Source organism: Numenius arquata, chromosome 1, assembly GCF_964106895.1.
Source record: "Numenius arquata chromosome 1, bNumArq3.hap1.1, whole genome shotgun sequence".
NCBI classification, from domain to species: Eukaryota; Metazoa; Chordata; class Aves; order Charadriiformes; family Scolopacidae; genus Numenius; species Numenius arquata.
This window is the reverse complement of record NC_133576.1, coordinates 56109845-56122404: the sequence shown is the minus strand read 5'-3', so window position 1 is coordinate 56122404 and position 12560 is coordinate 56109845. Positions and strand designations below refer to the sequence as shown.

General features: G+C 41.4%; 1 protein-coding gene across 3 annotated transcripts in view; it reads right to left on the bottom strand.

Moving 5' to 3' along the window:
* Positions 1-9370: 9370 nt before the first annotated feature.
* SH3KBP1 (SH3 domain containing kinase binding protein 1) overlaps positions 9371-12560 on the bottom strand; it is a 231594-nt gene continuing 228404 nt past the window's right edge. For 2 of the 3 annotated variants that reach the window (XM_074158570.1, XM_074158585.1), the window contains one exon: positions 9371-10438. In XM_074158570.1, the coding sequence (XP_074014671.1) occupies positions 10397-10438 (42 nt within the window). In that variant the 3' untranslated portion in view covers positions 9371-10396. The remainder of the gene's footprint in view (positions 10439-12560) is intronic. The other variant, XM_074158578.1, reaches the window with a different exon arrangement.

The window sequence follows — 12560 nt, the reverse complement described above, 5'->3', positions numbered from 1 at the left end:
ATGCTGTGAATTCTCCCTAAGAATTCTAATAAACTGCTTGGTTTTGTTCAGAAGTCAGATTAAAAATATTAAGTCTACAATGGAAGCTAAACAACATGGATAATTCTTGAAGAAAAGCTTCATGAAGAGGAGGCCTAAAAATACTACAAGCTTTCAAAGTTGACTTGCAGCAAAGCACACCTGCTTTACAAGGGGAAACTTGAGTGCCTCAGAGTGATGTGAAGCCAAAGGGCCTTGGCCACCAAATCGACATCGGAATGGGGTTCAGAGATCCTGGGGATTCCTCTTGCTTTTCTTCCACTGGAGAGCATGGGGCCTCCCAAGCTCATTTGACCTACTGAGAAAGAACGAAGGCAAAGAAAGTGACTGCTGGATGAAAGAATATAATCCCCAGCACAGCTTTCTGTTCAGATCCACTGCTCTGCGCAGGGAAGCGCGTTGCACACAGCATCTGCTCGTCACCACCCCTTGCAAATGAAGGACAGTGACATCTTGTACAAAACACAAAGTTAGTCACGGGGTGACCTTTCTCTTCCTCTCTGCCTGCCTTGGAGAATGATAATTTTGTGCATATGCTCTGGATGCTCCAAGTACACAGAGCAAAATATAATCAATTTAAAAATTGGCTTTGATTCCGAATTCCTCATCTCCTTTAGTTTTCAGCACATCCGGCACTCTAATCAAAAGTTCTTGCCTTTGGATTTTGAGTAGTTATAGGGCAAGCCTTTTGGAGCATGAATGATGGAGGAGTGCAGGCTAGCAGTGAAGAAATTATGCAGGTCTTCTCCATAGCTGCCACAAAGCCAGAATTTCACTTATAGCCAACTGTTTGCATTTGAAATAATAAAAAAAACAAAGCAAAAAACAAAAAAAACCAAACCAAATGACCCACTGGTAAATATAGTAGCAAAGAGAAGGATAAAAAAAAAATCCGAAACAACACAAAACCAGCCTTTTCTGAATCTCCATCGATGCAGAGAACTTGCACTTTCTATATGGCTGATAGTTGGCATTATTTACGTTATTTCTCTCTATGAATCAGACAGCTAGATCAGATCAATTACGCAAGATTCAGGTATGCGCATTTATAAAGCCTGGTTAAAAACTTTGTTCTGATTTAAGTACCTGTGGCTTTCTGCCCTTCCTCACTCAGTTCAGGAACTGAAAAGCAACGAATCAGTTTAGAGCCAGAAATTAACTCAAGTTCTCCAAAATAGAATCTTTAACCAATTAGTCCAACAGAAAATCACTTACCTCCAGCTTTCAACACACTTCAAATCCTTTCTAGTCTAGACATCAGATGGGACAAAACTTAGCCAGGCCCCCATCCAGAAAGACCTTCCTTAGACCCTGAAATTTCTGACTCCCCACTAGGATGATTAATGCTGGAGAATACCTCAAGAAACTGCGGAGGAAGAGAAAACTTTCAACTTAGGAGGACAGAGTCCTCAGCTGACTGTCTACATCATTCTGATTTTTAGTATTCAAGTACTAGATATTAGTACTTTGACAATATCAGCCGTAGATTTCTTCACTTGTACAGCATCTTGACGTGATGAATATTTTCTCTTTCACAGTCCTACATCTGACAGGCTGCTCCTTGTGTTAGGTCTCTCTCCACTGCAGCAGGTCATGGGGGTGAGAAATACACATTTCCTTGAGCAACTTCAAGAGGTCTGGTTTCAAATGTTTGCACGGGCAGAAGATTAAATATCCTTACTGGGCCTGATTAATTTTCCTGTTTCCAGCTTGATCAAAGTGTCTTTGACTTCCTTACATGTCACAGCTCAGTGCTGTCATTGCAGTTGTTCTTCTATACTGTGGAGTCCCCTTCTCTGGAGATTTTCAAGACCCGCCTGGATGCAGTCCTGAGTAACATGCTCTGACATGCTCTGGGCAATCCTGCTTCGGCAGGGGAGTTGGACTAGATGATCTTTATGGTCCCTTCCAACTCTAAAAATTCAGTGAAATTCAGTGAAATACTGTTTTAAGACAAGACAAGGTTATCAGTTTTAGCCTTTCTCAAGTTATTTCTCACTGAAGAAATATTCATGATAAAGGCCGCTTGAGTATTCACTATCATTCTAGTTAAACGGGCTTGTTCTGTCTACTGATTAACAAAAGCCCAGCAAAATTGTGACTGTGACAAGGAAAACAACGTGGTTATGCACACATTGTACAAACAGTATAGAGAACTAGAATATGTGATTCATTTTTATTCACATTTAGGCGATTTTTATATTGTTGTAGATGCCAGATACATGAGGATACATGGGGTTTAGAAGCATTTTAAATGTCTGTAATCACAACGGGTTTGGTATTACTAGTTAGGACTGTGAAAAGAAAATGAATCCTGAAGAGACAAGGATTTCTTGGAAGTGACAAATAGAACTTCACCTTCGCTTTTATAATAGCTACTAATGAAAACTTAATATATTTAAGCAAATATGGAAGTTTAGTGCAACTTCAGTAAGAATCCTTAAATTGCACCCATATTTTCTTGTTAAGTCAGTCAAGAAATCACAACATTTATTAAATACGAGCTTGAGATGTAAAGAAAGAAGTCTATTTTTTTTTTTTTAATCAATAAGTAATTCACATTCAGTGTGAAAAGTCATAGGAGAACCAAGCAATAATTGGTAGACGCACAGCTAAGGCACTCAGTGAGACAGAGCAACATTAGCCTTTCTCAATTCTGGCAACCATTTTGTCTACTTGCATGATGCCCTTGCTTTGTAAGCATGAGCTTATTAGCATCGGGTCTGATTTGAGTATTGGAGTTAGGCTAGGTGCAGTTCTCGATACTTTTAATGATGGGACCTGAATGTATATAATACTTACCTTGCACCAGTCTACAACTGGTCCTGAAGCTCTCCTGGTTACACAGTGAGACAAGGTGTGATGCCAGATGCTTCGTCTTCTCTGCTTTGTCAACTTCTATTACATTTATTCTTTGCTACAGCAGTGTCACATGCTCGAGGCTATTAAAGCCACTGCCAAATAACGTGTCACTCTTGTACAGTTAGAAAATTTTACGGCCAGATACATTGTCACTCAAATGTGGTCCCTTCTCAGACATCTATCTGCCAGTATGATAGGAATCATTCCAGAAAAGTTTTATAATGCCATAAGTGAGACCTTCAGCCCATCATTATGTCCAATCACATTTCTGTCAAAGTACTGGAGTTTCTTCATGCACTTTGCACTGAAAAACAAGCTAAATAATAACTCACTCCCTGTTCTAATCCAAGGCACCTAGAAAGCACAGAGTGTTCCTGACCTTTTCACAGGAAACAATATATGCTTTGCTAATAGCCTTGTAATGGAAACATCTATCTCTTTTTCATTTGGGAAATTCCATATAACAGATATCTGAAGAAAAGAATTGAGCTGATGATACCAGTAAGATTTCCAGAAACAGTAGTAAAAGGTAATCCTTTTTGTTACCTGACAGCCTTGTTTTCTCTAGAAGTTTAAATCCAGTTGGAAAACTGTGAATTATTTCAATATCGCTCTGGCGTGTTTTTAACTATTCACACAGCAACAAAGAAATAAAATACAAGGTTATTACTTTGGCACACACATGCATGTAGGACAAAAGTCAGATACTCTTTCTTACATCCCCAAATGAGAAGATCGATGAGCTGCAGATTTCCGCATGACATGCACACACCACTGCAGCATGAAACCAACTTGCAGAGTCTTTGTTGTATGTAATGTAAACATTACAAAAATGTAAACGACCCGTTTGCTTAGTGTTTAACAGAGGCACAGCAAAATCTCAAGTCCAGGCTGCAAAGAGACACCAGCCAGACCCTGAAGAAGGCAACTGGCTTACCTGAGCTGCAGCATCAGTACATTCACATGGGCAGAGGCTGTGGGCTGCATCCTTAGGTGGGCAGCTCCTCTCCTGTGTGTCGCTGGGGTGCTAGGACACACATTTGTAGAGCAGGGAGGTGTCAGATTCAAGGCAAGAGGAAGTTTAAAGTCTGAGATTGCTGCCATTTATAATTATTCAAGAGAAGGCTGAGGAAGCATGAGGCTTGTGTCAGGAGACCTGGAAGGTGATCGAAAACGTGAATGGGAGAACTTGGGCTTACCCCAGACTTGCACCCAGCTGGAGAGAGAGAGGTGCTGCTCCTGCTAGTGCATTGGTGACAGGTACCTGCTGCACTGGTGACATTTGGGAACTCTGAATTCAGCACTTTGACTGAATCAGCCTCATTGACTTTAGCATATCTCAATTAGTCCAAGTCCAATATTGAAGCTCACAGCCATTGCAGTAACGTGGCATCCTTCTTGTGTTAGTGTTCCCCAAGCACAGGTTACCGAGCTGTGTTTCTGAGGTGAAGGCGCTTCAGGTCAGAGCATAAGAAATTTTCCATTCCCCTGAGATCAGTGACACATGCCAGGCACAACTGTGTAATCACAGCACAAACATCCTGAACCTCCCGTGAGAGACTTGCCATCCATTAATGAACTAGCTTTCTCCAGCCAACTCTGCTTTTGCTGGGGTCTCAAAATGTATGCAATGTTTCCCCCTGCTTTGTGCTTTTATTTGCTAACTGGCTGCATCTGTGCTTCCAGTGGGGCTCAGTAAATGTGGCTCATTGAAACCAGTGCAGCCAAATTATCTAGCAGCAGCAATTTCCATGCAGGTGCACCTACTTTTCTACTTAGCCTTTCTTAGCTGTTCTGCTTTTTCGTGCTTTGTGCTAGGAGAAGGAGCACAGTGCACGGATTGTGTGTCCTGCACTTGTGCCTTTAACCATGAAAACCCTCCTCAGAAGGGGGTAAGCCCAGGTGATGGGTCATCGCCCAGCTTAATTTTCACTACCGCCAAGAAGAGCCCCAAAAGTGCTCTCACAAAATCCCTAACTCTTCATTGCTGTTATCGAAGGAGGCGAAGAGCAAGCAGCCTGATGGGTCCCTTTGGGGAAGCACGTTTGCTGAGCATTAGCTGGGATGATTGCCTGTTGTACTGAGGAAAATGAGCTCCCACAAGAAGTGAAAATGCCAAGCCTGAGTGCAGTGAAGGGAATGGGCTTTAGCAAAAGAAGTTTTGAAAACTGATACTTCTTTAATGTTCTGATATTCAAAATTGCTTGTGAAGCCTGCTCATTCTTACCTAATTTGGTTTGTCGTTGTAATTTTCAAGTTTTCTCCTCCAAGAGAAACAGCCTATTACAACTTTTAAGATCGTACTGACAAAAGCCAATTATGTTTTCCTCTATCACCATCTACAGTCTCTAGTTGCTTTTTCTACATAAAAAAGGAAGAAGAGAGTTCAAAACCTACTTATCTGAAGGGCTGAGAGAGATTAGTAGGCCCTGTTTCCCTACTGTAACCTTTACAATGTATCAGAACAATTATTCTTATGGTTCTAGAGGTTTGTCTAGAATTATAGTTAATTAACTTGCTAAAATACACTGAGGTAGTGCTCCAGTTTGTAGGGAGTTTAATTTCAACGAGATTAATTTAAATCTTAAATTTTTCATCCTATAGTATAAACACATTTAAAAATAGGATTAAATTTCTAATACTTTTTTAAAAAATATAAATGCACAAGAGCATTGAGCCATTTTGTTAGTTTAGCTGTTTGCACTCCAGACCCCCACGCTGTCTAATAGTAGAACTGTGAGCACTGAAAGGGGAAACTCAGCTGTGATGCTGGTTCAAGAAAAGTGCGACTGTGGCAGCTTTTTTTTTGTGCCCTTCACCATGAAAACCATCCTCAGAAGGTGTAAGCCCAGGTGACGGGTCATCCTGTAGCAGGGACAGCTGCCCAGCTTAATTTTCACTACTTCTAAGAAGAGCCCCAAAAGTGCTCTCACAAAATCCCAACCTCTTCATTGCGGTTATCCAAGGAGGCTGTGTCTCTCAAGCATCTGTTCCTGAGGCTGCCAGTGCCTTTACACTCACTACCTGTAAAAGTTTATGCCTGCATGGGATTGAAAATCATCTTAATTAAAAGAGCTAACACCAAACAATGGTGTGGTGAGTGGGATCTGGTAACTTTCATTACCTGAGTAGAAAGCAGAGGTGAGGGCGGCCGGGAGCTCTGGCGAGGCGGGTGCCGAGGCCCCAAGGCCCCCAGCAGCGCACACACACAGCACCACAGCTTCCTGTGGATGTTTAAAAAGTGTCTTTTCCTTCCTCAGCTGCTCTATTCCAGGCTGGGAAGCCCCAGCACCCCCTCAGCTTTAGGGCTGATGACAACCCAAGGAAGTCAGTTATTTTCCAAAGGCAGGGAAGGGCAGGAGGAGGGAAGCAGCTGCAGGAAGCCGGGAGTGAATGGGCCGGGATGCAGGCAACCGGCTGCTGATGCCTAGGCCAGCTCAAGAGTCAGCTGAGGCCAAAGGTGCCAAGCGAAATCTAATTTCTGGCTGAAGGGTATTAATAACCGTGGATACAAGCACCCGGTGTTTAGTGTGGGGAGTTTGGCTCCACCCCCTCTGTCACCTTTTTAACCCAAGGATTGCTCTGAACAGAAGTCAATGCTTGGAGGACCCTCTGCTACAGGAACCGCAGTTGCCTAGAAGCACTGCCACCCCACATGATCAAAAAGCCTCAGTGCACACGTTGCAGAGCAGTTGGTTGTTCTCACTTTCAAGCACTATTTTTGCCTGCCTTTCGAACCACAGCCCACCTGTGTGAAAGGCATCTTCTCTCTAACCAGCCTTCACACTTTCCTCATCAATGTACCTCTGTCCTGCTTCCAGCCCCAGGCTCCTTTCTGCAGAGGAGTAGCAGACACCAGAGACCTCACACCTCCTCCCGGCCTCGCGCTGCAGCAGAGGCTGCTGACTGGCCATTCCCGCAGGCGGGAGCGCTGCCCATCACCCCCACCCCAGTCTTCCTCTCTCTGTGGCTCCTGGTGCTTGGGTATTTGTGGGACCCACAAACTGCAGCCCCTCTGACCACCGCCAGCCCTTGAGGCAGGCCCACAGGAGCATAACAGCCCCATACCGAGGTGAAAAGTGTGGAGCTGCCAGCATAGTTAGGACCGCAGCGTGGCATGGCCAAGGAATTCACGGGAACGCTGGATATCTTCACACCATGCCAGCCCTGCAGCAGCACACGTATTTTTGTGCCAGCACTGAGCCCACGCACGGGGCGCCGGGCAGAGGAGCCGGTCATGCCGGGGACCGGGGCTGCCCCACAGCCGGGCTGCCTGTTGTGGAGGGTGGGCAGGGGGAGAGCGGGGCCCGCTCACACACGAGTCGACTCCACGAGAAGATGAATAACTTCAGCAAAATATGAATTTCTGAGGGTTTTACGGCGGTCTCTCACCTTGCTTGCACAGGCGCAAATTTCAGCCCCGGCTGTCACAGAGTATGGCACTCCTGTGGACTTTTCATACACAGAGTAGCTCACAAAATTTGCTGGGCGGCTGGCTATCACACACCTAGAAACAAAAATTTACTGCAGATAGTTGTGTTCAGTCCTTTGACCTGTTAGCAGAACAGAGTCATCTAACCCTTTTGCTCATTTAAAAATGGATTGTAAATAAGAAAAATACAGAAGATTAAATTTAAGTAACAGCACTTCATGAACACTTTGAATATTTACCATCTTATTTCCAGCTAGAACTGTTTTAAGTGCTAAGTGCCATGATCTCACATTAAGAAATACTTGCTCCTTTTAGAGTTGAAAAAAGAACATAAAGACTTAAAACTGTTTTTTAATAATCTAAAAATTTTCCAAATCAAGAATTTGAATATTTTCATCCAAAGGCATAAGCCTGATATTTCACACCTGACTTCTACATGTAAACAGAAATCTGCCACAAGACTGGTGTGTGCATATTAATAAAAAGTCATTTTACACAACTCTTCAAACAACATTTAATCATTTTCACATCAAAATCACTTTGTAGCTCACCAGCATTTTCTGTTTTCCTTTAATATAAACCCAAACACTTTTAAAAGCAGCTGTTTATATCCACAGGTTTAATGCATATTTGATCCTCTTTAAAAAGGGAAAATCCATGCGTTATGTGAAATACTTTCTGTTATTATAATAAAATGCAGTAAGAAGAGCTTCTATTTCTATTTCTACAAACTCTCTTCTCCCAGAATAATCAACTTTCAAAACAAAGCATTTTCACAAAATCTTATTTAACTTTCTTTTACAAAGCATGGTATGGTGGACTTCTATCTTGGATTTCTAAAATGACAAGTTAGCATCTCAACAGGAGAGGAGAAAAAATGTAACCTGATATAAGGAAACTGTGCCAATTTCAGACTTTCATTTGCAAAAAATGGAACATTTCTGCGATGTCTCATATTTCTGAGGTACAACTCAGGAATCAATGCTTTATTTACCACAGATAAAATAGTTTATCTCTTTCCAGGGATACAATCGGGAGGCCAGAGCTTTTAATTTCTGGATACATGTTGCAAAAGTATGACTACAAACCCAAACAGAATTCTTACTCCTTATCCCTCATTTCCTCCTGTTCTCCTAACTCTTCTACTAACTTCACCAAAAACCATGGAATTAATCTAGAAATCTTTATTGCTGGCAAGCTATGGTGGGATTTTTCATACAAAAATACTTTAGTGCAGTTATTTAGAAATGTTAAATAAGAGCATTTCAGTGACAAAATATTTTATTAGTGCTTTTGTTTGAGTACATTGAGCAATGTATTGGAACTTTTAAAAAAATTCTCAAGTTTCACTATCCGATCTTGCAGTCTCAGCCACAGCTGTTACAAGAGAAGCAGATGCTACGGTAGAGGAAATCATCCCAACAGTGAGGTTCTGTATTGCCAGTTGAGACCCGTAAAGCAAGACTCGAGTATGGTGGAGTGTGTATTTTATATATCTATGCATATCAAAAAGATTATAGGAACTCTGCCAACCATGTGTGAACGTGACAAGCCAACTGAACACTACATCTCATCCAGCTCCTGGCAGGCAGGGTGGTTAGCTGTGATAAAGGATATGCTGGCTGGAGCCAGCTCTAGCATTTGATGAGATGACAAATAGATCCTTTGTGTGTTTTTTTTTTGACACTCTGAAAGCATCACCAATATCACTCACCCACTCACTCCACGCTGTGCAAATATCCATCATTTAAATGCTGTAACAGAGATTGCTGACAAGGTATGAGATACTCCGCGGCTAGTAAAGAACACACAAAACTACAACCAGAAAAACAAGGGACCTTATTTTGAAAGGATGAAAGTAAACAGAGAAACTGGAAGAAATGAAGTAAGCATCAGGTTCAATAAAACCATGAAAAGAAAGTCCTGCTGCAAAAATAGGACTATAAAGTGTATCAGTCTATAAGTGTACAAGATAATGTAGCAAACAATACCACATAAACAGCAAATGAAACAATGTCACACGATAGAGAACCTTGTGCATGAAATAATACAACTTTTTATTCACGTTTTATAGATTACTTTTATTTATTTTTGCTTTAATAATGCATATTCTGTTCACTCTGTGCAAAATCGGGGACAGAGGCGGGCGTTTAAATCATCTAATGAAAATCAAGCGGAGATGAACATTCAAGTTGAGGGGAGAGGCCCATCAAAACCAGGAAAGCTAAAAAGCCACAGCTGCTCAAGACAAAGCTGCTCTCAGCTGCGCCCTTTTGTCCTGCCACCTTGCACAAACCTGGCTCTACTGACTGAGCAGCTGTACATTGAGAAGGTGACCTCCGCCGGACACCGGGGACAGGAGTCGTCGTGGTAGCTACATTAGGGAGACCTGGCTTGCAACCGGCTCCAGTCAGTGTGTGGCAAAGAAAGGCACAAATCATTGCAAGGACCAGATTTCTGTTGGTTTGTCTCCTTCTTGTAAATACGTTACTGTACACAAAGTAAGTTTAAATTGTAGGGGGTTTGGGGACATAAAATTGCATATTTAACAGAACTTAAAACCATAACAAAAAGTAGGCTGTTCTATCTCGAAGCAAAAATAATCCCTCCAGCCCCAATGTTAACATTCATTCCTGGCTATATGCAGTACAAACATTTTAAAATCTGTGACAAAAGACAATTAAAAACCAAAAGTCAAAATCATAAAGCTTGTAAACAGATAATCTGAAATACACTTTATTTATGGAAAAATATCATCAAAATAGTACCACTATGGACTAAACTGCCTGAGTTTTCATTTCACCTAGGATCTTGAAGTAGAGAGCCTTTAGCACAAGAAGATCAATTTCAGTCACAACTAGTGCCGCACAGCACTGCTTCGGGTGGAAATTTTGTTCTCGTTGTTGGTATTGTTGTTGTGCTATCAAAAACTGTTGTGCTAATCCTTCAAATAAAGGGATGTTGAGGCAATTCTTAAATCATTTGGCACAAAGTTATTTTGGCTGGGGCATAAATTTGAGTCTCAGTCATGAAGAATAATGCAACATTCCACCTATCAAGTATTCACTTTGATTGAAGAGCTTTCTTTATGTCATTAACTTCCATCTGAAAAGAAAAGAAAAATATTTGTGGTAAAATTAGATGCTTTAACAAACCGGGGCACAGTTGGTGCTGCTTGAAAAGCACATGTTCCATCTTGTCTGCAGGTGTTGAGTACGGGTTTTATACTACTCTTATTTCCACAGATTTCACAAATTGAGGTGACCTTCTCAGCTGCGTAAGATGGCCACTCACAGCTTCCTCCCCTCAGAGCTTGACAAGTAAGAGTCATTGAATGTACTGCAAGACCTTTCAAACTTTTTAAATTTCAACTTTTACAAGACATGCAGCCAGGAATTACTTGCAGAATGAGGACTGTGTCCGTGCACCAGCTGCTGCTCTTAGACCCGGCACAAGTAAACTGAACTGCTGACAATGCGCACCGGTAGCTGAGGAGCAAAACCTGTCACCTCTCCTATAGGGACGGCTCTCGCTGTAGGGATGGTCATTGCTTTCTGCACCTATCAAGCCTGCGTCCAGGCACCTTAAGAGCTCTGGTGGATGTGGTAAAAGGATGTGGTTGAAACGATCATCAGCCCTAGTTGTACACTTGGCCCCTCTGAGAGATACTGGAAACCCTGGGGCAGGGGTATTAGATTTATTCAAACACACCCGCAGTACTCGAGCTGCACCATATGAAGGCAGTCTTTAATACGTGGACTGAGAGCTGTGCTGCTTTATGACTATCAAAGCACTCGCAAACTAATGCAACTTTTGTGTGTTGAACTCTCATCTTCATGTAAAGCTAATAATGCCACCTCGGTGAGCATCTGAACATTAACCAATATAAGCAACTTTTGAATTGGAGTAAAAGCATTCAGCTCTAAGATCATAATTTTAAAATCATCAATGCAGCTCTCTATATAAAAATGTAAAGCCATCCTTGAATAGTCTGGCCTGTTAGACTAAATCAATAACCGCTATTAAAAATGTTGATTGATTTTATCTGAATAAATTTAAATTTTAGCTGATCATGAATTGTGTGTTACTAGAAGCCATACTCATATGTGGCTGCACACATAAAGTCCTTTAGGCAGCCCTGGAGCACAGACATTGATGGTCCCCAGTTGTCGCCCTTTGCCATGTTCCCCAGCACTTTACTGAGCAGGAACAGCTCAGTGAAATTACAATTCGATTTTCTATCCCTAGTACAAAGAAAAAGTACAGTTGACCTATACCATGAAAATAAAAAATATAATCAACACTAAACCATTTATCAAGTACACAGAACAGAAGATAATGGAATAAAATAGAATAGAATAGAATAGAATAGAATAGAATAGAATAGAACAGAACAGAACAGAATAGAATAGAATAGAATAGGACTATTTCAGTTGGAAGGGACGTACAACGATCATCTAGTTCAACTGCCCGACCAATTCAGAACTGACCAAGCTAAAACATTTTATTAAAGGCATTGTCCAAATAGCTCCCCAAAACCCAGAAACGCAGTTTCAACATCATTCCATATTGAAGCAGCCCAGCCAATGATACTAGCAAAGGCCCAGCTCCATGACTCTCCCACAAGTAGGACAGTGTGCCACTTGGCAAATGACAAAACCAGCAGGACAACAGCTAGAGCTAAGGTACTATACAAACTATGGAAGCAGTAACTGGGCTCTTAGTCTGAGCACTTTCTTCTATATTGTTTAGGATGCTTTGGTAAAAGACAACCTGAGTACAGTCTGTAAAGCAGACATAAAAATCTTGCTGTATGAAATCATATTCCAAGCATATCAACAGTATGACAAGCCTACCACAAAATATAAAGCTTTGGGAGAGAGCAAATAATTTAGAAAGATATGATTTCATTTGTGACAAAATCAAATCATTAAAACTGAGACTAAAAATATCATAGTTTGAATCCTATGTTGTGTTTAATTTTTTTTTTTAATTTGTCTACTTGTGCTGATAATTTTTTAGATAATTATCAGGCTTTTCAGTAAGAACCCAGTACTGCAATATATGAGACACAGACTGGCAACACTATGAAGGGAACAGGTATATCCCTTTCAGAAGTGTTAGTATTTTTTGATTCACTGCAATCTAAGTATCTTAGCAGTTTTATGTCCCATACCTGAGGCTAAATCAAACCTGCCAATTCTTCCATAACATTATAAATAATTTA